Source organism: Populus nigra, chromosome 4 (assembly GCF_951802175.1).
Source record: "Populus nigra chromosome 4, ddPopNigr1.1, whole genome shotgun sequence".
Lineage (NCBI taxonomy): Eukaryota > Viridiplantae > Streptophyta > Magnoliopsida > Malpighiales > Salicaceae > Populus > Populus nigra.
The window spans coordinates 6,753,151-6,780,724 of record NC_084855.1 but is presented as its reverse complement, the minus strand read 5'-3'; the positions used below and the strand labels follow the sequence as shown (position 1 = coordinate 6,780,724).

The following is a 27,574-nucleotide window of genomic DNA, read 5'->3' as shown; positions in this document are numbered from 1 at the left end:
TCTGTCTCCTTTTGAAAAAAATCTCGAGTTATGGTGATTAATTTTAAAAAAAACAATTGGTCATTCTAACATCGTTACTTATCTTTGTCTAATTAAAATAAAATCAATCCAATCTCCAAAATGTTTTTAAAAAAATTAAAAAAAAATTATTTTATTTTATCAAATCAAATGTTAATAAACTAATAAAAAAAATATTTTATTTACACAACAAGAACCCAATAGACACGCATACAAAACAAATTACCGAGATGAAGGTGAAATCTAAATCAATCCAGATCAATGCGAGTTGGGGATAAAATAAGAAGAATTTTTTTTTTAAAAAAATAAATCCTGCGAATCCAAAATGATTACTCTCGCAAGCTAGGATTTCATTATTGATGGCTCTTGGTGTTTTTTTATGGTAAATTAGAAGAAAGAATCACTTAAAATAAATGTGGTGAGTCACATGTTTGAGTTTGAAATCTCATATTTGCCCTGGATACCTTCGTCGTTTTATGTTGAGAAATGGATCAGTTCCATATGTTTAACTTAACCCGGAGCAATAGCATTGTCTTTTACTTCACCTTCTAATAAATTATTATTAATAAATATAAATATAAATATACAGGGTGTGTATACACAAATTATTCTACGTTGACCCAAAGTTTATAATTCAAAGTTTAGCCAAATTAAAGTTTATTGGAGAAAAACAAAGCACGAGCAAAGTGAGAAAAAAAGGTTAAAATGCTGTTTCTTTTAAATACCTTATAACATTGACCTTTCTTCTTCGTGTTGGGAGGATCTGTGGGCTTACCAACTTAATCATTTAGGTTGACAAATGAAAACTAGTGTAGAGAAACTATCCACACGCACATAAGCAGTACCCAAAAGCCAGTCATGCCTCCTTCATCTCAGAACATGAGTTTCAACTTTCAACTGGTTTTTAATATGTTTCTTATTTAAAAATATATTAAAATAAATTTTTTATCTTTTAAAAATTATTTTTTTGAAAATACTAACAAATATATTAATTTTCAATAAAAAAATAATTTTAAATTTGTTTAAAAAAAACTTTTAAAATATAAAAGCAAACAGGATCAAAACGATTCTGCAGCACCAGCTCCAGCTCGAAACACAACTGAAATGAACGGCGAACCTTGTTGCATGGTCGTATACTACCAGCGAATTCCAGTACTGGGTAGGTAAGCAAATTTCTTTGAAGCTTCAAACAAGTCTTCGCGAGGCTTGAAGGACCAGTAAGTACATGCCGACTTGTCCCGCACAAAATGAAGTATACCTACCACCACCACCACCACCACCAAACCAAGCTGCCCCAAATTTGAGCCCCCGTAACTATTAGCGCCACCTAACACGACCGCGTCCTTTGCGGAGTTTGATATAACACGTGCTCAAGGCATGCTCATAAACACCAAACATGGAATTTACAACTCCTTTTTAGGGAAATGAGATGTTAGACTGGGAAATTTCCCCAGGAGAGGCCAGTTGACAACATAGGAAGCAGACTCGACGTAAGGTCGGGATTCTTGTGTTTATCCCAAATGATTTCGCTTCAAGTTTATTTTTTTGAAAAAATAAACATTCTTAAAGTTAAATTGGTTGGATTTTGGCCACATAATTAATCTATTGAGTCATTAAAGTTTGACTATGTCAAATTTCTAAACAGTTAGAAAACAACTATAACCCATAAAAACTATCAAGTCAAATAAATAAATATGCTTTACAAATGATTTTTTACCCAAAAAAATGTTTTGTTTTCCCAAAATAACACTTTTAATTTTTTTTTGAAGAGTAGCTCATGCTAAATAATTTTCTAGAAAACAGCAATACTGGAACAGTGGGAACTTTTATATATATTGGTTTTTTTAGTTTAATTTAAAATAATACTTATTCTCTACAAATCAAAACAATTGATTTTTTATGTCATTTTATTCTCAATAGTATTCCGTTTAATTTTGAATATAATTACTTAACTTTTTAGGGTAATTAATAATTATGATAATTATAGATGAAAGAAATCTAGTTGTGGTCAAATTAAAATTCAATAGGATTCTTTAATGGGTTAGTTGTAGTCAATTTAAATTTCAATAGGATTATTTAAATGTAGTAGGTTAATTAATAATTATAAATAAAATTTTAGAACTAAAATTACATTTGTAAAGCGGTTGTTTTGATAACTAAAATTTTTGAAAAACAGCCATGGTCAATCATTGTCTTGGTGTTTTGAAAGAATATACCAATGCATCATTCCTTTTTTCTCCGAGATGGCGGCGTACGAGAGTGGACTACATAGCTGTATCAGAACTCTGATAATAAAAATTAAATATAAAATAATATAAATCTGTATAAATTTTAAAACTTAAACTTTTAAATTAAAATGATTTTTTAATACCCGGTATATGGGTAAATTTGATAGATAAAAGGATGATTTTTTAGGTCGAGAAAGGGGAAAGAAGAACGTTGTAAATTGCCAAAGCATATGGAAGGTCAATCACTGTCCAGGTGTTTTGAAAGAATATACCAATGCATCATTCCTTCTCTCCTAGAGGGAGGCGTCCGAGAGTGGACAGTATATCCATGGCAACCCATTTCTCAACCCTCCAGGGAGGCGTACAAGAAAATACCAATGTATTTCAGGGTATTCAAGGCAGTTTCTTTGTGTTTTTCACTTGACCTTCTTTCCCCGGCCATTTTCCGTCGATAAAAAGATGATGTTTTTGGGTCGAGAAAAGGGAAAGAAGAACGGAGTAAATTACCAAAGCGATAAAAGGATAGAAGTTTTGATTCTTGTAGATTTTGTTGGGTACACATCCTATTGATCCATGGCAACCCTGGTGATAACTGATAACCAAAAGATGTCATCGGCAATCTCATGTTTAAGAACAGGACGTCACATGAAGGCTTGATCGGTGAATTGGACAGGACAGAACTAAACTCATTCACAGGAGGTCAGAGTAATGAAAAAACTCAGGACCAGTCTAACTATAGATTCAAGATGAACCGAATTAGAGGCCCACCCAATCAATTTGCAATCACAAACTGGATTACAACAAAATTAAACATCTGCAGAGGGTCCTTGTATGGTCCGGAATCAAACATATTCGCGACAGGTTTCTAAATGCCTTAAATTTACAGATTGCAGTCAATAACTATTGACCATCGGATAAAAAATTTATTGTATTACAGGTTAAGTCATCAAAATCCTTTTGTTTTCTTGTTTAAAAACAAATCTGAACGTTGCTTGATTTTCTTCTCCATCCTTCTCAAACACTCTCCTGCCGCAACCACTATAAAGTTACCCAATGACTTCTTGCATGTCCAATGATACGAGACGTGGTGCCTGAGAGGGGCAAGGATTTTGGGACTAGTTTTCTGGATTTGACATCCTCTGCTTATTTATCGTTTGCCCAGCAGAAGGAAGAGGGCGATGTATGTCGTGGCTAATTTTGTGGGTATGGAATTCAACATCTTCAATTTCCTTTGAATAATCTCTCATTCTTTTTGCTTTCTTCGATGAGGAATGACTGGTAAGAAAAGAGAAGTGGACAGGGAGTACATCAGATAATGCTAAAATCCTGTATGGATTTTTTTTATGATGGATCAGTTCTAAGCTGAGCAACTATGTTTCAAACCATTCCTCTTACATTACCTCTTCAGTCTTCAGTATATTTGATTATTGTTTTAAGATAAAAATAAAAATAATAAAAATATATTTAGTTAAAAAAAAACATAAAAATATAATATTTTTTTTTGTTATTAAAACATTTTTAAAGTGAATTTTTATACTTTCAAAACAGGAATAATGGGACATGTCTCAACCTAGACTCATCCAGGTCTAGGTTGAAACATGTTAGATTAACCTGTTGGGTTAGTCCTGATTTTATAATTAAGATTATTATAATATTATTAATTTTAAAACTTAATATAATTTCAAGTAAAAAAAATATTTAATAACTTTTTAACATATATAAGTTTAGGTAAAATAATATATATATATATATATATATATATATCATGTTTTATTCTTTTATCTTCATTACCTTTATTTTTTCTATATATAAAAAAAACAATATCGTGACAAATTGATTAAACATTCATTATCAATTAGGCCTTGGATGTTTTCGATTCTATTTATATCATAATAGTTATTTTTTTAAAAAGAAATACATAAGTGAATTATAAAAAGAATTGTCATGGTAGATTTATGATATGCACGACAGCTTAGTTAATCCCAAATTTCTTGGTCTTGGATCTTAGAAAAAGTCTCATATGCAACATTCAAATAGTTATTAAAAGGATCTAAAACTCGATTTTCTTGTTTTCTTTTCAATACGTGTTTAGGATTGTGGTTAGAATGTATTTTTAAAAAATATTATTTTTTTTAACTTCAAATTATTATTTTGTAATGTTTTTCTAAAGGGGAACTCTAAAACATCGAAGTCATTTGTAGAATAAAAATTCGAAAGATTTGTTAACAGAGTGTTCAGGGATCTGATTGGATTCATGATAAGAAGAAAAAAGGACCAGGCATCGGCCCATTGGATTTTCTACACTACTTTATAGGCTTTTAGGAACCATCGAGTACGGACTTCACCATTTGCGAAAGGTATTGAGTTCAAAGGCCCAAATAACATTTTCGCGCTACGTTTCTTGTTTTCACCCGATCAAGGATGCGGAATTCCATAAACAAGCAGCAGTCGAATTAACCAATTATAACCCAGTATTTGACGTGTGCTGAAAGAGATTTGCAAGGAAAAGCCAAATTCAGCTCCGCATTGGAAATCTAATGATGGGTTGTTTGACGCCATTTGGGGTAACGAGCAAGGGACCACCTTAAAACTTGATGGACAGGAATATGACCAGGCCACCATTATGGACAGGAGCACATACTGTGCTAGCCAGTCAGCCCTTAAGCTAACTAAAAGGAAGGACTTATTCACCTACGAATGGATAAAACTTGAAGCTGTGGTGCCTACCCAGGTGAAGCAGAGAGGTGGGATTGTTAGAGATCGGCAAGGTCATTTTCATTGTATTCTGGAGAGAGAGCAGCGCTGTGGGCTGTAAAAATCGGTTTGGAGGTTACTCGGGATAAGGGTTACCAGAAGCTTATCCTCAAAGTGGGACTCGAGTCGTCCCGTTTGGGGGGGAACGAGATAGGAACAGTTTCAATGCGCCTATGGGCTGATCTTATCAGAGGGGTGATGGGAAGGCGGTGGAAAATCCATATCAAGCACAACAGAGATTGCAACTCGTGCCTTGTTAAACCAAGCCCCACCTTGGATATGGAATTCTTTACGGGTATTACTTTAGTTCTTTCTTTTTGGGGCTATAAGCACCTCCCAGTAACCGGAGAAAGAAATACAGCTGCCTGAAAAATATTCCTCGAAGACTAGAAAAAGAAACGAGCAGATAAAGGATAACTGCTGAAAAGCACGGGTCTCCAGATGCATTGTGATGCTCTGATCAAATAATGATGAAGATGGGCAAAATACCAACTCAGATACTCAAAATGTGACTTGCATACAGTACTTAGAAATTCCAACTGAGTCCATTAACAAGGATAAATTAATAGCCCTCTAAAACACCGAGAAACAAATCAATACGGGTAACAATCTTAATAGATAATAATAGAATAATAAACCACGCAAGTATTTAGTCAACTAGACACTTCAGAGTAACTCAGTGAAACTCTAATTATCGAACTCCTGGTATGACCTGAGAAGCTCAGTGCATCCAGACATGGGCTGTGCAGCCATGAAACCCATAGAATTGGCATAGCGAGTGGTTGATACAAGACCATTGTAACTGGTCAAGATAACACGGGCACGGTCACGGCCTGCAGATGGTGAGCTGCAGTCCTTGCGGGGGCTGCTAACTAGCATGGCATCACAGATTTGATCCTTGTGGTCCTCATCAACAGTGATGATGTATTTTCCAGTTGAGTCTGTTGTGCCTTCCTTGCTATAGACAAGATCTTGTGTCTTCCTGTCCCTGCATTCCACCTTAACCTTGGAACCTATAAGAAACAGAAATGCACAGCATCATATAAAGATCTTTAGACATTCAGCATAATTCTAACAATGCAGCCTATATATAAACAGTGTGCAAGATACACGAATGATTGGATAGCCAAACATCTCGGAATTGTTGTTTTATAGTCTTATTGGTTGGTGATTATACCACAACCACTATAACAAGAAGCAAACATTTTTGAAGATGAACTTTTTTTTAATTTTTTTTACCATGTCAATTACAGTTGATAGATTTTGTGATCTCTACAATAAAAAATCATTAATCAAACAGATAAAACCCGATCACACTTCCCTTGCAACTAGAATACACTGGTTCTGGGTGAACATTTTAGCCAACAAAAGTCGAAGTTGAAATTTTTGTTTTGAACAGATCTAATATTAAACCGCAGTCGAACACTAACCAGCAAGTAAATCTAAACATTTCTGACACAAATCGTCTGTTTCCTGAAGAAAGAGTATAAATCAACTACAAACACAACCATCCTTTTTTAAAATGGAGTAAGATCTAGAAATCTACAACTGAACTGAAATGAAACGAGATACCGTAGTCATACCTGCAATGTAAGTCGTTTTGGGGGTTTCAAAACCAGCAAGGCAAGTGTCACAGTACACGAGTCCTTGAACACTAAATGGGTTTCTTCCAGGGCGAGCAGCACTTACAAGGGCCGGTAGCACACAGAGAGCAAGAAGCATGAATACGCGAGCCATTTTGTTTGAGACCTAGTGTGAGACAGAGAGATTGAGATCTAAAAGCAAATGCGTTGAGTAGAGAAGATAAAGCGCTATAAAAAAACCCAAAAAGGAAGGAGTAGAGATGGGCAAGCAGGTGAAGTAAGAGGGAAGTGTGCAATTACCGAAAGCAATTGCGGTGATTACGCGTTGAGAAATATGTGGGTGCCCCAACGCGGTCTTCAGCAGAGCATGTTCTATGGTATTTTCGTCATTTTAAGAGGTGGCATTGTCTTTCGTGGCATCTTCCCATTGGATAGATAACTGAGATGTGCAGGGAGTGGGCTGGGAAGTGGCGTAGTGATTAAAGTATAGCTGGAAATGTCGGTCGGCGCTCACATGGGGGGGAGAGAGATGGTTGTCCAAGGAGGGAAGTAAAGGGTGGATCACTCACTGTGTTCCAGCCCATCGCACATGTCCTTGCTTTTTCACATTCACATGTGAGTCGTGACCCAGTTTAATTATGGGCTCTTCTCGGTGAATTAAGAAGCTCCCTTTGTCACCAATTTCCTTTCCGGGATGAATGATACGACGGCACTGCTTTAAAATCTTGTTTCGGTCTGTCACCGAATCATTCGAGTTTTAATCCAAAACAGCTCCTAATTCATGATCTGATCGGAGTTTTAAACGCCGTCCAATACCCTTTCAAGTTATTACGTTTCAAATATTCTCTCTTAACTACACCATTCCTAATCTAGCGCATCTCCTGCATTCCTTTTCTTTCCTGTGGCACAAGAGTAACAGTTTGTTTAGAAGTGAAGTTTGTTATTTTTTAAAGTATTTTTTTTAGAGAGATATATTAAAATAATATTTGTTTTATTTTTAAAAAATTATTTTTAATATCAGCATATCAAAATAATCTGAAAATACTAAAAAAATATTAAATTAAAACAGATAAAAAATATAATAAAAATTTAATTTTTACTTTATTTTAAGTTAATATTTTTTTTAGTATTTTCAGATTATTTTGATACACTGATATCAAAAATAATTTTTAAAAAATAAAAAAATATTATTTTAATATATTTTTAAATAAAAAATATTTTAAAAAATAACAGTAAAAAAACTCCCAAGCCACTGTATATTTGGATCTCGTGGTTGAATCGTACATGACAGTGTCTGCGTTTTTCTCTAATCGTGGAGTTGACAAAAGTTATAAATTCCTGCTGGAGTCTTCTCCTGCGTACGATTAAAAGTCAAACAGGCCTGGCCCTTGTCGACAGGAGGCATCCAAACTATACTGCAAGCAAGGCTGGCAGTCCAAGGTAGTTTCGATCGGTGTTGGTTAACAGATCATTCCACCAGGGAACACCCAAGGCACTGGTCAATGCCTTCTCTTGGAGCAAACTAAGTACATTTTCCAGCGATGTATTTTGCTGCTCTGCTAGTATATTACAGCACCTCTCAATTCTTATAATGTCAACGTTTTTTTTTTCAAGCAATTGCAATATTAGAATTTGTTTAATATCAAATTCTATATATCATGTGAAAATTAGTATAAGGAAAACCCAAGTGCTCTACACTCAATTTAATCCGAAAATCCACCAATCTAAATATAACAATCAGATTGGTATAAGGCATAGTTAGAGGCTTATGTTATCAGCTGGTACAGTCTATATAATAATCACTTTTCAAAAGTCGTTTTTGTTCTAGTACAGGCCGAGGCCGAACTCAACTACTTGCCTTCTCCCATGGGAAAGCTTAAAGCTTGAGAAAATTGCAAACGGATTCCATTCAACCGTTGATTGGGTAGTCAACTAGAAATCAATTGATTAGGCTTGTAACAAAACTATTTCAAATAAAACAAATAAAAAATAAAAAAATAATAATTAAATTTGAATAATAAAAAAAATAAAAGCAAATCCTAATTTTATAAATTATTATAAATAAAATAAATAGTAATCACAAGAACATAGATTAAATAAAAAAAACACATTGAAAAACTGTTTTGAAAATTTAAATAGTTAAACATGGAATTTAAAAAGAAAAGAAAGAGAGAAAAAAAAGATCGTCGATGTCAAATTAAAGATCAGAAAGTCACACACTCTACCTAGAAAGGGTAGGACTACCAAGATGATCCCAGCCACATTGGAGAAACAGTCTTTGGTTGCTGAAACACACCGCTTGAGAACGGTGAAATGAAGGACGTGATAGCATGTTGAACTCACGCACCAATAACTTTTTATTTTTTAATTGTATTTTATATTTATTAAATAACAAATTACCTCTCAGTTAATCAACTTAATAACAACAAAAAAATCATGATGAAAATATAAAAAAGCTTATACATGTTAGTTAAAGAATTTAAGAATAATTTAGTTATTATTCTTAAAGAATTAGTTAAAGCATTTAAGAATAATTTAGTTATTATAACGTGCTTACATATTTGAAAAAACCAATTTGCACTCCCGACCAATCTAAAAATAACTAGCTGAACTTAAAAAAAGAAGAGCCGTACTACTCTCAGTAACTAATCAATCGATATTTTTGGAAAAAATAAAATGATAATTATATTATCATTTGTGTCAACCAATATAAGAAATCTACAACGCTTGTTTGTAATTAATATGCGAGTTAAAACAGACAAGAGAGCTAATGAAAAGTGGCGATATATGCAGCAAGACAGCTGCTGACCATTACTACATGTCGTAGCTCTATCATCCTGTCTTTCATAAAGAAGAGTAAATCCCAGCTTTAAAGTAAAAAGCAGTTGTTCTTGGTGGTTGGCTTGTTACTGAAGACTGGACTAAACCTTCTCTTTTTTTATGGCATCGCCAACCAGTTGGTGCATGCATGATTATAAACAGAGAAAATTACCTTTAGTTTGATCTAAGCTATAATTGTTCATTATAATTATGCTTTATATTTTAAATTTTATACACTTGCTAACATTTAATGCTATTTTTATTATTTATCGGAATGCTGTGGCGTGGCTAGAATTGTTTATGTTAATGATCCTGGAGTTGCCTAGAAGAATGTGTATGATCTAAAGCCAGGGCTTGATTCCCTAGTTATAAAGCCAATTTCACAGGCATCTGCCAAGCAACGAGCTGGACATGGCTGGTGCACTGGGCCTGGAAAATGTTATCGTTTCTACACAGAAAGTGCATACCGTAATGAGATGTCTCCCACCTCGATTCCTGAAATCCAAAAGATTAATCTTGGAGCCACTACGCTTGCAAAGAAGACCAGCCATGGAAATTAATGACATATTGTCTTTCTTTTATGGAAAAGTCTCTTCCATACTTCTTCTCTCACAGTATACTGGGCTTCAATTAAGCATGTTTTGGTTGTATCTTGATGAGTAATTTGGGGGGTTTTGCTGTGAAGGTCACCAAAGAAAACCCAAACGCAGCAAACTTGTGGTCCATCCTATATTTTAAAAAATTGCTTTTCAAACTATTTTTATTCTTTAAAAATATTAAAATGATGTTTTTAAATGTTTTTTTATATATATAATTTTAATATGCTATGTAAAATATATATATGACAAAATAATACATTTTCAATTAAGAAATACTCTTAAAAAATCGATTACATAAACACACTTTAGGGCAAGGAAAACTATAATGGATAATTTCCCCTATTTGCTCTGTCACTTTTTTGTTACTCTTTTCGGTTGATGATTATCGCAGATCATGATTTTCATTTTTTGTCAACTTCTCTAGGATGGACCTGGACTGCAGTTTAAATCAGGATGTAAAGTGTAATCCAAGCTTGTCGTTTGTCACTGCAGTTACGGAGGATTAATGCACCGAATTTCAACCTCAGGCTCTTGAGCAAACTATTCGTGGGCTTGGAAGCCAATGCCGATGGGATTGACATCTGGAAGATCTGAAAATCTTGAGATTGTGAGAAACTCGAACGACTCCATTCGTGTTAGAATCAAAGCATCCAAAGGATTCTTCTTGCAGGTGACTTACCTTTTCTCCCTCTATTCATAACCACAAGTCCGCAAATCATTATATTTGGTCGGGCTTAAGACAAGTAACTATGATTAATTTGTAGGATGTGTAAATAAGTAAAAGCAAATACAGTATTTTGTAACCATCTTAAGCATAGGCTATATTGTCAACTGCTGGCAAAAACAGAGGAGCTGGTAAGACCTGATAATGCAAGTGACAGCAAATGGGGAGACGATGTACACGTCAGTATTTGTGATGACCATTGCTGGAGGGTTTCAAGTCACTAATGGTTATGGTCCAAAACTAGCCCCACAAGTTGTGAGGGTAAGAGCCTACTAAATTTACAGGTTCATGATTTCCCGTCAATCTTTAGCTTCCAAAAACTATAACGAGCTAAGCACAAGGGAGAAGTCTCTACAGTGCTTTTGGTTGACTGGATGTTCCTAGAATCGATCACCGGAAGTTTCTGTTTTTGGTCAACAACGATTAATTTCGAAATGAATATATTAAGATTTTCATCACTACTCGAAATTCTATATCTGCCATCTAAAATAATGTAAAGATTGTTTCAGTAATCTATATCTGTTTCTTAAAACCGAAGGCATTGTAGAAAAGTATTATCCCATTTCACCTTTCGCGTGCCCTGGACGAGTTGACTTTGAATCTTTTAAATTTTTTTTTAGCTGTTGAATCCTTCATATGTGGATCAGATCCAAGCGTGGACTTAGTATAGCAGATTTATGTTTTTAAAAAGCCTAGAAGATTTAGTTAAGCTGAATTTTACCTCTTAGAACTTCCCATTAGTGTCCAACATTTACTTGGATAACGACTGCATGTGACGTGAAGATGTAGTAATTAAAGCCAGTCACGTAGAAAATAATCGATGTACTAACTGATGATGTCCATAACAGGATCACTGGAGAACATTCATTGTTGAAGATGACTTCAAGTTCATATCTCAAAAGGGAATTAATTCTGTGAGAATACCGGTTGGATGGTGGATAGCAAGTGATCCCACCCCTCCACAACCTTGCGTAGGCGGATCTTTGAAAGCATTAGACAATGCTTTCTTATGGGCACTGTATGCCCATCTCCATCTATAACCCATGCAATTCGTTGCAAAATCAGAAACACCCACCCACCCACACACACACATATATAGCCAAGAAATTAGTACTTTTAGAGTTCATGGGTCATGTTCTTAAGATTTACTGGGCTGCGATTTAAAGCCACTGTTGTTCCAGTTGGTCTTCATTAGGTTTGGTAACTGGTACATGAAACTCGAACTCTAGTCACCAACCAACTTCATTAATAGCCATCTAACATAGTAACGTGAATTTTCTAGAGAACGGGAGTTAATAACCTTAAAACTCTACAGCAATTCTAACATGAGACATTAGATCTTGACAGATTTTGTTAGCAGTCTACAGAAACGGGCAGAGTTATGCTTCATGCACGGGAGGGAAATTTTTTGTGCTATCTGTAACTGGTATTTTATCCGACCACTAATCTTAATGCTATATACTACAATCCCCATGTAATTTGGCAGCGTAAACTTGCAGAAAATATGAATCGAAGGTTGTAATTGATCAGCATGCTGCCCCTGACTCCCAAAATGGTTGGGAACTTAGCTCTTCTACAGATGGCTCTCAAGAATGGGATCGAACGGATGCAAATGCAGAACAAACAGTTGATGTTATAGACTTCTTAACTGCCAGGTAAATGAAATATGAATGAAAATATCCTGGGATTCCCCAGCAGGTAATTTTGTGGTACAAATGCATGCGAGTATTTAGGTATGCAAAGAGCCCAAGCCTTTATGCAGTTGAACTCATGAATGAGCGGCGGGCACCAGGAGCATCTCTAGACAGTGCGACCAAATATTACAAGGCCGGTGACGACGCTGTCCGCAAGCATTCCTCAGCAGCTTATGTGGTGATGTCAAATAGGCTGAGCTCGGATGGTCCAAGAGAACTCTTTCCTCGATCTGGTGGCTTAACTGGATCTGTTATTGATGTCCATTATTACAACCTCTTCTCTGATGTTTTTAACGGCATGAGAGTCCAACAGAACATTGATTTCATCCACACAAATAGGTCGGCCCAACTGAATTATGTGACCACAGCAGGATTACCAAAGATTCGCTAAGGCCCAATTGGAGGTCTGTGGCAGAGCTACTTTTGCGCAGGCTTATTGGACGCTAAAGAATGTGAACAATGATTGGAGCCAGGAGTGGATGATCAATAATGGTGACATCAGGCTGAGACTTCGACGAGGAACATCCAGTTCAGTGAAAAAAAAAAAAAAAAACGGAAGGATGCTGTTCAACCGTTGACTGTTGTAGTGTGAGATTTTTTTTTTGTAATTTTAATCCCCAAATCTTATTTTTCATTTATTGAGTCAAAGGAGGACTAAGCTAGAAAAGACTAAAAAATCAATAGTGTTCAAAGTTGGTGTGAAAAGTTCAATTTAGTCAATACATTTCCAAAATTATACCTTTTATGTTCTTCTTTTTTTTCAATTCCAGTATTTGTAAAAAAATTTATTTTTATTATTTCTCAATCCCGGATTTGTGAGAGAAAAGAGACCTTCGCTAGATTTTGATGTAGAGAGATAAAGTCAAAATGGTTGCAAATTCTGACCACCAAAATAATTGATTTTGATGTTCACGAGTTTTGTTTTATGAAAGGAGTTTGATGATGGTTTTTTCAAATCTCAATTTTGCCTAAAAACATAGATTCAAGTTGAAAAAGAAAAATCTAACACTGTTTGATTTCGTATTTTTGTACAATTTTTTTTAGTTTTCTAGGCTAATAAATTGATTAATATATGCTTTACGTGTGTTTATGAGATTTTTTGTTGTTAAAATGGATTAAAAAAAGTTTTTTGGGGAAAAAACTCTATACTCTGTTTTTTTAACCACTATAGTGGTGCCCTAAAATTAAGCAGACAAATTACAAGTCACCTACCTCAACAAACAACATGTCGCCTAATTATTATTATTTTTTAAAAAATTGAGATAAACAATAGGTCATTTTCCTCTTAAAAAGATTAAAATAATATGTCAAGTCCAGGTGTACAGGTATGGGCTTGAAGGCCAACGAGTTTGGGTTTTTTAGAGGCTTGGGCAAGTTGGCCCATAAAGACCATGTGCTTGAGCTCTTTTTAGGCCTATTTTTTTTATAACAATTTTGTTATTCTATATTTACATGCAAAATCATTATTTTTTTAAATATTAGACCTAGTCGAGTTCATGACCTGGATTATAGGTTCGAAGAGTTAAGCCATAACGTCTAAGCTATTTTTTAACGCATTTTTTATCTCTCAATCTAAAAAAAAATACAATTTAATCCTTTGTAATAAATGATTTACTTTTTTTATTTAACTTAAAATAGAAAAATAAATTTCACGCTTTGTTATCATTTTAACTTAAAAAAATTATGCATGTTTTTGCTATTATATATAGTCCTATACACATGTCATGGTAAAAACTAAAATTATAGGGTTTTTTTTCTAAAGTATAAAAAAATAGTGTGCAAACACTCAAAACATATGATGTTTTTTTTATGTTGTTGCACATATCTCAAGACAAAAAAAGAAAAAGAAAGGAAACAAAGAAAAGGTCATCAAGGTAATGTTGGGAGTCTAACAATGACACATACATCACCTTAAAAGAAAGAGCTGGATGAGATAATTTATGGGTTGCTTGTGAAGTTAGGATAACTCTGTACAAAAATAAAATAAAATAAAATAATAGAGGTCAGCTTTTAAGCAAGCTAAATAATGAAAGATGAAACTAAAAAAAATTAAAGAAAAAACTAGAGTTAACCAGGTTCAACTCGGCTAACCCATAACTCGGGATATAAGATTGAGATAACTCCTTATATAAAAAAAAATAACAAAAATCACAAAGTTGAAGATCCAATAACCTAATGTTGAATGATGAAATTAAAAAAAATAGATCTAAAAAATATCATAGTCAAATCAAGTCAATATTCAAAACCTGTGACCTTATTCATTAGACCGAGTTGCCCTGTAGAAAGCAAACCCATCAAAATCACAAAGAAAAATTTCTAAACATTCAAAATTAAGAAACAAAATAAATATAAATCAAAAGAATAAGGATTAAATATAATATGAAAATTAAATTAAATAATATAATAAGGGATGGGATTTAAAAATTAAAAAAAAGAGATAAAAAAATAGCAATTAAAAGAATTGAAATCAAATTTGATAAATAAAAAAAATAAAGAAGGATGAAATTAAAAAAGATCCAATTTTATAAATTATTTCAAATAAAACAAAAATAACAAAGACTAATCCGACTCACAACCTTTAAGTTAAGAGAGCCACGATCACAGTCATAAGAACATGGATGAAATTTGAAGAAAAACAAAATTAAAAGGTTGGTTTGAAAAATTAGAGGGTTTGACACGAGAATTGAGGATGAGAGAAAAAAAAAGAAAAAAAAAGAAAAGAAAGGTCATCAGTGCCAAACCTAAGCTTCGTTCCTCACAAGCATTGCCCAAACATGCAGAAGCCATCGAGTAGATTTTAACATTGCCCTAAAAGTTGAAGTTTGGTTGTCGGGTGATACTGTATGCATCACCTAAATTTTATAGTTAAACTCCAAGTTGACACGAGCAATGCACTCATCAACTAATTTTTTTAATAATATTTATGTTTATTAAAATAGTAATTTGTAACTTAATGCACTTGTTTTTTTAAAAAAGAAAACCATAATGAAAATACATAATAGCCCCTGAATTTCATTTTAGTAAATTTTGTTTGTAAGGGTAATTCAATCATTTTATTGTTTTGGAAAAAGGTGAAAGGACTACAATCGCTTGGACAACAATTTATTTTTTTATTGTTTTTAAAAATAATTAAATAATTTTATTGTGCTAAAAAATAAAAATAAAATTCAATTTACTTCGAATAATTTGATAATGTGAAATAATCCTCTTGAAAATATTATTTTGCCTTCTATTTTCATTTCATTGGCTATCACTCTAGAGGGAAAAAAATGGTATTATACTATAGTAATCTACAATATAATCAGTCTTGATTCACTGTAAAACACTGATTTTTGTAGTTTTTCTAATTTAATTTCTGGCAGAGTGTAGCCTTTTTAGAAATATCCTAAGCTTTTGTCCATGTCGATGTTCAGTGGCTAACATCAATCATTACATGACAAAACAAGTTATAACGTATGTTTCTGCTGAATTTCAACCAATTCAAAATATCACGCTTCTACATAATATACTCATCGTTAAGTCTGATTTGAAGGGTCACTCTCCAGATTACAATTATGATTGTTGTAGAAATATCGAATTCTGCAGCTGGTGGGCGCCCTTCAAATGCCTATGTTGAAGAAGATATTTTGCTTGTGATCGTGGGTGACATCCCTTTATTGGCCATTGTTAGCAGAAGCAACTCAACTCAACGAACAGATGTATGTGTGTGTGTGTGTGTGTGTGTCTATATATATATATATATATATATATATATATATATATATATTTGACCACTTGCAGAAAAACGTTGTTCTAAAGCAATACCTTGCTTGGGTACTTCTTTTGGTAAATTATTACGAAACAAAAACAGCTATTTTATGGCAATAAAGCTATGATACCTCAATTTCAAGGAATAAGCTGCTCACACGAGTGGGTTCCGAAGTCCAGCCAGGATATTAGACCGATCTCGCTATCCCTCGCAAGACATCTCATAAGTCTTGAAGTAATTGGTGCACCTAGCAATCATTATCATAAAAAAAAAAAAATTATGTAAATAAATAAAAAAAATCATTAATATAACTTGGGAATAAAACCTTGGAAACATAAAATTGGATAAAAAAAACAAAAAAAAAAATCAATCCGAGTCGATTCACTTTAACATGATAAACATGTAATTTGGGTAATAAAGAGATAATCAACCAGAGTTAACATGCAAAACTCGTGACTCGAATAATAAGATTTGGATAACCTGATAAAAAAAAATAAAAAAAAACCACAAAATCAATTTTTTTTAAAGAAAACCTAATGTTGAACGATAATTTTTTTAAAAAAATAAGCATGAAAAGGGATGTTGACCTGCGTTAACTTTTCAATCTTGTAACCCGGGTATTAGACCGGAGGCAGCATACACGAAAAAAATGTAAATCCCAATCCCTAGCAAATCAAACATTGAAAGATAAAATCGAATAAAAAAAATAATTACACAAAATAATCTAAGATAAAAATGAAAATTAAAAGAATGAGAGTGAAAATCAAAATAAAAAATAAATTCGAGGACAATAATATTTTTTTTATTAGTGGGTTAAATTGAAAAGAAAAAAAAACTTTAACAAAATAAAAAAATCAAAACAACGATAATTAAATTGAAAATCAATAAAATTTAAAAAAAAACTAAGAGAAAAATATTATAAATTAAAAAAATAAAAGATAAATTGAAAAAAAATAAAAGATACTAAAAAGACCAAGAGCCCCCTGGATCCATGTTTTATTTTTTTGGATTCTAAGGGCAAAGCTATCTTTTTACTGTATTTTAAAAATTAAAAAGATCTAAATATCCTCACCTAGTAGTTTTAAAAAATTTAATACGAAGAGTATATAAGTTATTTTATTATTTCAAGAAAAGAAAAAGTCATATACACCCCCAACAAATCATCAATAACTCATGGGTCATTCAAAAAGATCAAAATACCCTCTACTTATAATTAACCTTCTTATTTTTTCTTTGAAAGACACAATACTCATTGCACTGCAGTAGTAAATCGTGAAATCAGAGTCCACAGGGTGTTTATTACAAGATTTTTTAAATTCGCTTTATATTTTTTTATTAATGTTAATAACAAATAGATTCACTCTAGATAAATTTTCTTCAATTATGATATATAAAGTGATTGTTTTGGGAGTCTAATAATATTTGTTTTTTTAAATAATTTTTATTTAAAAATATATCAAAATAATATATATAAATTTTATTTGGAGATTAGCACATCAAAACAATAAAAAAAACATTAAAAAATTAATTTAAAGATAAAAAATAATTTTAATTTTTTAAAAAACCATAATGCGGGACCAAAACCATTTTCTGCTCATCCCGAGAAACAAAATCAGTGTTAGGACTGTGGTAATATCTAATTACCTGCAGCAATTATAGAAAACTTTAGCAGAATTGAGCCATCGACGCAGATTAATTTTGATGTCCGGCTAAGATTTCCAGTTTTTTGTTAGAAGTCTTGATGCTTGCTTGGCAGTAAAAATTGTTTTGCTAGCATCGTTTTGTATTTCCTGAAAAAAAAAAACATAAATATAGTGCCAATAAGTATAACCCCGTGAAATTACAAAGTGGTAAAAAAAAAAGTATGTGCTTCAAGTTCTCATCAGCGTGGAAATTATCTGTGTTTTCCTAAGGCAAATTAGTAACCAAAGTGATACACTTTATACTCTAGATTACCACTTTACGTGGTTGTTTTTGTTTTTTAATTGTTTGATAAAGTAAAAAATATAGTTTATTATTTATGTGCCCAGTGCATTTCGTGTTTAAAACGTAGATAAATTCAAAACAGCTCTCTCGATTACTTTTTTTTTTGTACGATCAACTAAACTCTGCACTGTTTGCTTTTGTTTACGTGAGCAGTGCAGAGCAAAATTAAATCCACTCGTAATGTTTATGTGAACTGTTTTTTTTAAATAGTGCAAACTTTTTATAAATTTACTTGCATTGTTTTGAATAGTATTTTTTTTTCCAAAAAACTAGTGTAGAATGAATTAAATTCACTTGCACTGTAATCTCAATTTTATTCTTGATAATATTTTACTTGATTTTGTTATATGCTCAAAAAATCATGAAAACTGTAATTCTTGTCGGATGAATTTTATACGTAATGAAATTGTAGATAGTTTAATGAAATAATAAAAATTATTTTATATAAAGTATTATTTATTTTATAATATAATAATAATAGTTAAATTTATAATATTTAAATTTAAAATTATATATATATATTCTAGTTATTTTATAATCTTAATTTAAAAAATATTTTTAAAATATATTAAAACTAATTTAATTTTCTTTCTTTACGTCATTCTTCTACCTTTAATTTTCTCTTTCTTGGATCATCATGGTGAGAAAGTGGGCGCATTTTGAAGAAAGAATGTCTAATCACTGATAGAACTTTACTTTCAGTGGTGCCGCTGTACACTTACAATGATTTATCAATTCATGGGGCAGTTTAGGCTAATCAAAGATTGGATCAGCAATAAAGAAGATCTCGAAGATATAAAATTTACCATATTAACATCTTTTCAAATGCTCCATGCACGATTGATTCTTATCTTCAAGTATAGATGCCGATAAATTGTCACATTAATTTGAAGCAAACAAAATATTTCTTCTCGTGATAAAAGTTATATACCATATGCTATCACAACGTGCATGCTCGTAGCTAGCTAGATTATATTTATAGCATAATATTCTCCACATTAAAAAGAACTGACACTTTAAAAACTACTTAAACTAGATCGAGATATGATATCTTATCATGAAGGATTTAGAGAAATCCTCTACTTTCTAGTTTCCACTTCACTGCCATATATATTCTCTTTTGTTATTATTATGCTCACTGTTTGCAGGCCGCATCCCTCCTTTCTTCGCTGGTTTTTTGCTACGATGCCCCATGAATTTGGAAAATCTTGGATGGTATTGTAGCTTCTACTTATAACACTCATAACCTATAATTAAGTGATACAAAGGCTTCATATTCAGAGAAGTAATTAGGATAATGTTCCACCTAATCTAGGAATTGTAGCGAAAATTTAAGCTAAGGTGTGTGTGTGTATATATATATATCAATATCATCTAAAGATACGGGGTTAAATTTTTATTTATACTCAAAAGAGGAAAACTGAGAAATTTAAAGCCGGTGTGTACCTTAATTCGCACGCCCAACCAGGATGTTTGTGGAAAGGAAAATGGAGACAAATAGCATCCAGTTCCTCCAAAAATAATGAAGAACTCAACCAATGAAAGCAAGACAAGAGATTCTCGCGATGTTTAGCATTTAAAACGACATGATTAAATAAATGTTTCAACAACATATATAAATATTTGGGCAAAACTTAAAAATAATTACGAGTAATTAAATAATCTGCTGGAAATCAGAAACCAATCGCACGCCAGCCAAACATTTTACATGAAACTTTTACAACGCACCCACTGGTCAGTGCTGAGTGCTGACCATCAGTCAATTTTGATATATGACAAAAGCAAGAGTTCCCCGGAGAAGTTTTCTTTTCAGTCAGGGACCACTCTACTTGCGTTCTATTGGTGTTGAGATTGGCGGATTTTAGCCTTGCAATTTAATAAGAAATACGAAAAATTACTGTCTGTGCTGCTGCAAGGGAATAAGGAGGCTCTTCACGTGAATTATAATTAGAGAATTATATATAATTACGCAACTAGTTCAGTTTAATTTGTTAAACTGCAATTACAAAATAGACAGCGCAAGTGGGAAGGCCAGAGGAGTCCAGACCAAGCTCCCCAAATAATTGATGCAGAAAGAGGATGCTAGCTATGGAAAATGACTCATGAGACGGCCGCATACAGTGATTGGTCCAAGGCTCTAGCTGGTGTGTGGATACGATGATTTTGTTGCAAAATCTTTTTAAAAACATGGTAATAAAACCAAATTAAAAGTGCAGTCCTTTTACTTTTAAAATTAAGATTTTGTTGAAATTTAGTCTATAACATAAACTCTTTAATATAAAACACATTAATATATTTTAAATAAATTATAAATAAATAAAAAATTAATCTTAAAAAATGTTTGGTTGATATGTTTTGATGAAATCCAAAATCCTCTAAAAAAAATTTATTCCACATAGAAAATAAACAAAACTATCTTGGTGTTTATAAAGTAAGAAGTTAAAAAATTAAAATTGAATCCTAAAAGAGAGAAAAAATCATATACAAAGTGGGCTTTATACTTAAAATCACACATATGATAGCTTGGCTCGGCTTGTGCTTGAATTCGAGTTTGCTGTAAAATAATAATCTGGACAACAAAATAAATTTTTGTTTATCCATAGTTTTTGGTGAATGATGATGGTTTGTGGTGCAATAATTAATGAATGTTTAATTAATGAAATCATTAAATAATTGAGCAGTGGAGATAGATTTTATTAATGGTTTAGATGATTGGTAAAAATAATATCTTTTTTCTCTGTTAACTAAGATCCAGATAAGTTGATATATTCTTTAAATTGAAAACAAGATACAACAATACGTAGAAAGCAATTTCTAAGGAAGGGGATGGATTATTTGATGAAATGCAAAATATGATATTTAATTCTTTATTAAAAGAAAAACTGCATTTGAGTGTATAATCACACACACATGCATATATATTAATTTTTTATTTACTATTTCATTGATAGTAGTTTTTGTTATTATTCTTAATACGAGTCTCCTCTTATTTTAAAAATATTTTTTACTTTGGTTATTTATGTTTAATATAATAAGTGACACATTTTATGACAAATTAATGATTATGAGGCATTAGATTAGTCAACTATTGGATTTTGATAAACCTAATTGAACAAGTAGACAATAGGACCCAAGCAATTCAAAACTAGAAGTAGGAGAGTTGATTTGATCAAATTTATAATATAGGGACTAATTTGAACCGATTCATACGGTAGAGTAAATTACAGTGGAAATGTATATATATAACCACTCACGAACGAGGAAACTCAAGCTCCCTCAAGTTTAACTGCTTGGAATGGGGAATATTAAAAAAAAAAAAAAAAAAAAAGTATCAGAAGCTACCAAAACAATGATGAAAGGGTCAATGACGTGGATTTGCTGTAATACCAAAACAGCATATTAATTCAACGGCCCAGATTCACTCCTGGGTTTCTGGCTCTTCTTTTATCTTTCCAACCCCCTCTTCTCCTGCACTTCCCCTCTCCTCTCCCTCTTTCTCAGACTCTCTCTCCTTCTCCCTCTCTATATTTCTCAGTGAAAGGAAACTCAAAAACTTAATAGCTAGCAGTTGCTAAGAGTATAACAAAGATGTTGCTGGGCAAGAGACCACGTAATCCAATGAAGAGAACAACAAGCTTCTCAGAGATCACCTTTGATCTAAACACTGCTACTAGTGAAGCAGCCCCACCACCGTCTGATCATCATCAAAAACAGGCGGGATATGGTGGCCTGATAGATCAACTGTTCTTGTCTGACGCTGGATCACCAAGAACTACCTATAGAAGGGCTTCTGCTGATTTCTTGGAGACTGCTCACTTCTTGAGGGCTTGCTCTCTTTGCAAGCGCCGGTTGATCCCTGGCCGTGACATCTACATGTACAGGTAATCCTTTTTTCTCTATATTAGGCTATGTAAGTTGTGCTACTACTTATTCTCTTTTGACAATCTTTACCAACAATCGAACATCTTCTGTTACGTTTTTTTTCTTTTTCTTTTTTATCCTAACTTCAAATCGTTAATTTATCTTCGGAGATATTTTTGCTTGTTTCTTGGGATTTTCGGTTGTAATACATGTGAAAAAAAATAAAAGAATTAACCTTGTTTCACTAGTAAGTGACAGATTTACATGGTAAGCTCAGTTTATTTATGTGACAATTCGATTCCCAATCATGTTTTGCAAGAAATAACAACATAATCCGACACATCTTCCATGAAATAATTTCTCTTGATGCATCCAACTTTTTTTTTTTTTTATCAAACAACTTTGTTTAATTTTATCATCTGTCTGGTCAATACACTATTTGTTCTTTAATTAATTACTGTGAATCTATCTTATTTAATAGTGATCACATGGCATCGACTTTGTTTTTAACGAAGTTAATTTGGCTTCTTGCAGGGGTGACAGTGCTTTTTGCAGCCTGGAATGCAGGCAACAACAAATGAGCTTAGATGAGAGGAAAGAGAAGTGCTCATTAGCATCCAAGAAAGAATCTGTATCCACCACCACCGCAACAGAAGTCTCCGCTAAAGGAGAGAGCACCGTTGCCGCCTTGTAGAAATTATTAATTACCAAGAAAAATGAAAAAAAAAAACTTCGCCTATATATAATATAATCCAAGTCTAGAAGTATATGAACGTGGGTTTGAATGCAGGCGTATATTTTTGTATGTAAAGGGACAAGTTTTGAAGCTGCTTTACGTGGATCCGCGGCGCATACTATGAGGCCTGCCTAGCTAGAATTAACGAGTCTGCATTTCTTTTCCTAGTTTTTTTTTTGTTTTTGTTTTTGTTTTTGTTTTTGGCTTTTTCTTACACTTTTTATTTTATCCTGTTTTGTCTTGCTGGTAATGGAAGAAAATTGCAGATTCGCAAGTTTTTCTCGATTATTATTGTTATTATCACTATTATTATTATACGCAGAATTAAATGTGTGTGTACATGTGTGCTCGCATATGTGAATTCATGGTGGTAAAAAAATGATTTCAAGAGATAAAATTGATGGGTTTGGGACTGAACAGTACTAAGTGGGAGGGTATTGATTTTAAAGAAGATTCCCGTCATTTTCCCGGTGGTACCCCCACCTCCATCTTGTTTCGATGCATGAGTTGCCTAATAATCAGAGAGATTTGCGCGCGTAAACAACAATAATTCGTGACTAGTCTATGGAGTACGAACTGATGTATTGAGCCACTAGCTAGTACTTATTGTTTCTGTCTCGAAGGTTTGGACTTCTGGAATTTGAATACTAATTATTTAAATAGAGAGCAAATGTTTGAATTGAATTGCTTTTCCATAATCAATCGTCATAACCAAAGCAAGGGTGAGTAACGAGTATAATTATGTGAAGATCTATTCTTCGGAATTTTTGAATAGATAAATAATACATGTTGTAGAAATGTATTTGTTTTCATCACTGGATACAAGGTCTAGGGTTAGGTTTTTAGAGTTTGTGTTAATTTTATTTAACTTAACTATATTTGATATCAATTAAATATAAAATTAGTCAATTAAGTATGTATATTTTATTATTTATATAAAATTGATGAATTTCGGTTTGTGTTAATCATGTTAGGGTTAAAGTTGCATTAACTATAAATTCTATTAATTAGCTTCAAATGACCCCAATTTAGTTCATAGATGATGTTATTTTTTTGATAGATTTTATGAATTATGGTTTTATTGATTGTGTTTAGGTTTATTAAAATTTTAATATCAAGCCGATGTAACTTGATGAATTTGCTATATTACTAAACTGTCATTGTATTTTGTTGTGTTTTTCATGAAATATACCTTTTATAGTGGAATTATTATGTTATTATGGTGGTACCATCATCGATGTCGATAATGATATCACTTACTATAGAGAAAGTAACAAGTTCTTTAATTTGACATTAGACAGTTTGTTTGTCGAACTAAAAAAATTAGTATGTGGACGCATTTGGTAGAATTTTTTTAAAATTGATGTTAACATTTTTTTTTTATATCGCTTGTATTTCTCTTTGGCTATTCGCTTTATGGCCTTCTCAATATACTCTCGATGATTATAAAAAAAAACATATATTACTTGAAGGATGTTACATGAGGGACATCCAAATTGTTATGTTAGTGTATCCATGGCTAGTAATGTGAGTTTTAATGCAATGTTTTGGTTGGTAACCACAAATAGGTTACAAATATTAGAGCTCTACTTAAATAGGAGATTCAAACAAGAAAAATCCTAGAGTTTGGAGTTCACATAGGTCTCAAGTTACAGTCAAATGACCACACAACCACCATATAATGCTTTTTTTATATATTTATTTTATGCTTTGATAGATGATACAAACACCCTACATCAATTCATTGATAGAAAAAGTTTTTTGTTATGCATGGAGGGCAATGATTTATGGCTTGTAGTGGTTCTAATGCACTATTTTGCTATTATTGATGTGCATTTCCCTGATCGGGTAATGCGGGGGTTTTGAATTGCATTAACACATCCCTCACGATGTCGACACATTTGATGACTTACATGTTGTTAATCATCAAGGTAAAATGGACCATGATTGGTTGGTAATGCATGTAGAATATGTCAATCATTAGCATGCAATGAGAGGTCACATATTTACAGAGTGATATCTACCTATTAAGTTAGAACTCTACATGTCTTGGTATATGAAAATAAAAAGGCGATTCATTACACCACCATGGGAGTGTACTCTTAGACTTCCACGTGATACTCTGCGTCAGTCGGCATGCAATCTGGATAATTGAGAGCCATATGCACCAAGATATAATGATGAACTAGTGTGGATCAATTTTTCTGTAACTTATAAAAATCTTTTCTATATATATTATAAATGAAGATATATTCTTTTGTTATATATTATGTGAGTTTTTTTTAATACATGAGGGTCAGAGAGCCACGACCATGATTCTTAATGACACTAACGATATTATGTGCCCCACATTCAATACTTAGTTCTCATATTGTTGTTCTTCACTTGACAAGGTTGGGGAGCCTGAGTGTTTGAACACTACAATAAAAAAGGATAAGGCTATTTATCGTGCATGAAGACAATGACATGCTCGTGGTTCTGAGGGTGTAGGTCAGTCGACGGGTTAGTTTATTAGACGTAGTTTCATGATGTAATTGAATTAAAGTTATTTATTATAATAAATTGTTTTGGTGCTGTGGTTGAGTTTCTTTAATTAAGAAATTAGTTGGTATGAAATTGCGATTTGTGTTTAATTAGTTGTGTGGTGATCTGTGCTGAAGGATAATTAACTTGTTGTGTTGAGTTGCTGTTTTCAAAATTGTATTTTCTTTGGCAGGGGGCTAAAAGGGTTGAGAAGTGCTCAGACATTGTGTTTTCCGTGGTCGCGCATGTAATATACACGCGCAACTATACTACCCTAAGCCGCGTTACATTGAAGAATATTTTTTCAGTAAAAAAAAAAACTCCCTGGGATACACTTCCGTCCGGCAAGGGAAGATTCCATGGGCGAGATTTTGCCCTCGTTAACTTGGCCACGCAAATAGCCAGCGGGAATGATGAGGATTATTATTGATTTAGAAAATAAGCACGGAGAGAGATGACATCTTAGAAGATTCTGTCAAATATTTGATTAAATGATTTATTTATTTATTTATTGGGGGCGACAAGTCCAGGGGATTGGTAGCTGTTCTTGTGCAAGCTGATAGTAGAATGGAATCAGTGGCCTAGTCAGCAGTGGGTCCCAACCATCACCATCACAGTAAAGAGAAATAAGGAAGTGGTTCATCTGGAGGAGGAGGAGGAGGAGGAGGAGGAGGAGGAGAGTCCTCTCTTTCTCAGATTCGTGCCCCGGGTGGGACTAACCAGAATTAATATAATAAATGTCCCCCCGCCTTTTCTCTTGAAATTGGCAGCTCCCACGTGATTTCTGATTTCCACTTCACCAGGCACGGTGCTGTATTCTTCGACCTGTTAACATAAAGAAGTGAAAAACATTTGGATGGAGGGCTTTGTTTTCCTCCAGCCAACCCCACCCATTTCTTATTTTAAAGGAAAAATATCAAAAATTAAATAAAATCATACTCTAGAAATTAGAGCATAAAAATCAATAAAATTCCATCCATAAATCACGACACGATAGGATAAAATCTCAATATAGAACAAAAATATCATAAAATAAAACTCACACATAATAAAAGTTAAATTTTGTTTTAAAAGAGAGAATTAAAATAATAATAATCTGGATTGGATACAAGTCAGATGAATATTAACTCCATCGGGTGGGTGAGATTATTATTCCTAATAAAATTATCTGTTTTGGGGCGTGACCGTCGAGTATCCCAAGGAATTTTTCCTAGAAAAACAAACATGCGTTATGAGAAAATTGGGATTCCTACGTGGGGATCTTGAGATGCCCCGGCATCAAAGGCCACCTTAGTTTATTTATTGTGACATTAAATAATTTAGGAATAAATTTAATTTGCTCGCATGCATCCATGCATGGTGGAGATCTATTAGATGAGTTATGAAAAAAGAAAAATCTGCCCTTTCTACAGGAAGAGAGAAGCTAAGCTACCTTGATTATATATGTTCTTCGTGAATATTTAAGCTTAACAAAAAAAAGATCTAATTGAGAATCCATTAATAAATTAATGATTGATCGAGATGAAGAGAATGGGTTGGAGACCATGAAAGATGGTTTGGGCTTGCTCAAGAATATAATAAAAACTGTTTTACTTACTTAATTCGATGTTAAATGATCTTAGTAATTAAATCGGTCGAGGTTTTAACGAGTCTTTGTGGTTTTGACACCGCAGGGAGAAGATACACATCGCAAGGAATAGACAAATTAACAGAAGAGCAGCGATATTGATTATTAATTAGACAATTTATACATGGAGATGCTCACAGATTCTCTGCAGCAAGTGTAGCAGCAGGTGGTGAAAAAGGTTTATTAAAATGGACAACATGGCAGGGCATATATATATATATATATATATATATATATTCAATTTGCCCAACTGGAGGACAGGATTAATTCCGGATGCTTTCTGTAGAATCTTAATCTCTTCTTTCCTTGTACTCGCCATATCACTCGTACGTCTGCTCTTCTGCACTCCTTTCTTTTAGCTCTTACTTTCCTTCTTTCTTTTCCTTTTCCTGTATTTTATATATATATAATTTGATTCGACGTTATAATGTTCAATGATCTCTCCATTTACCTCCTTTCAATGGCTGGATTTTCTCAATTTGAACACTCCAATTTCCACTAGGATTTTGAACTTGGATATTTTCGGGGCTGGTTTTTTTTTTGTTTAGGTTTAGAAAAATCATTTTTAATTGTGGTTGATTTAATTTAAATAAATATTTGATTAAAATTATAGTTGGAAATATTATTTAATAAAAAAACATATTAAAAATATTTGGTTAAAACCATTGTTCAA

General features: G+C 32.8%; 2 protein-coding genes and 1 pseudogene across 2 annotated transcripts; 2 read left to right on the top strand and 1 right to left on the bottom strand.

The window, feature by feature from the left end:
• Window positions 1-5,498: 5,498 nt before the first annotated feature.
• LOC133692433 (pollen-specific protein C13-like) lies at window positions 5,499-6,921 on the bottom strand. Its single transcript, XM_062113366.1, has 2 exons — window positions 6,584-6,921; window positions 5,499-6,013 (listed from the first exon to the last, which is right to left on the bottom strand). The coding sequence occupies exons 1-2, from the start codon at window positions 6,735-6,737 to the stop codon at window positions 5,688-5,690; spliced, it is 480 nt and encodes a 159-aa protein (XP_061969350.1). The 5' UTR covers window positions 6,738-6,921; the 3' UTR covers window positions 5,499-5,687.
• Window positions 6,922-10,344: 3,423 nt separating this feature from the next.
• Window positions 10,345-12,998, top strand: LOC133690546 (probable glucan 1,3-beta-glucosidase A; annotated as a pseudogene).
• An 8,476-nt stretch (window positions 12,999-21,474) lies between these two features.
• On the top strand, window positions 21,475-23,036 carry LOC133690923 (FCS-Like Zinc finger 5-like). Its single transcript, XM_062111203.1, has 2 exons — window positions 21,475-22,035; window positions 22,550-23,036. The coding sequence occupies exons 1-2, from the start codon at window positions 21,743-21,745 to the stop codon at window positions 22,707-22,709; spliced, it is 453 nt and encodes a 150-aa protein (XP_061967187.1). The 5' UTR covers window positions 21,475-21,742; the 3' UTR covers window positions 22,710-23,036.
• Window positions 23,037-27,574: the final 4,538 nt, after the last annotated feature.

Excerpts from the sequence above, each read along its gene's own strand:
- LOC133690923 (XM_062111203.1), top strand. The coding sequence starts at position 21,743 with ATGTTGCTGGGCAAGAGACCACGTAATCCAATGAAGAGAACAACAAGC. Across the intron at positions 22,036-22,549 it reads CGTGACATCTACATGTACAG|GGGTGACAGTGCTTTTTGCA; the intron begins GTAATCCTTTTT and ends GGCTTCTTGCAG.
- LOC133692433 (XM_062113366.1), bottom strand. The coding sequence starts at position 6,737 with ATGGCTCGCGTATTCATGCTTCTTGCTCTCTGTGTGCTACCGGCCCTT. Across the intron at positions 6,014-6,583 it reads CAAAACGACTTACATTGCAG|GTTCCAAGGTTAAGGTGGAA; the intron begins GTATGACTACGG and ends TGTTTCTTATAG.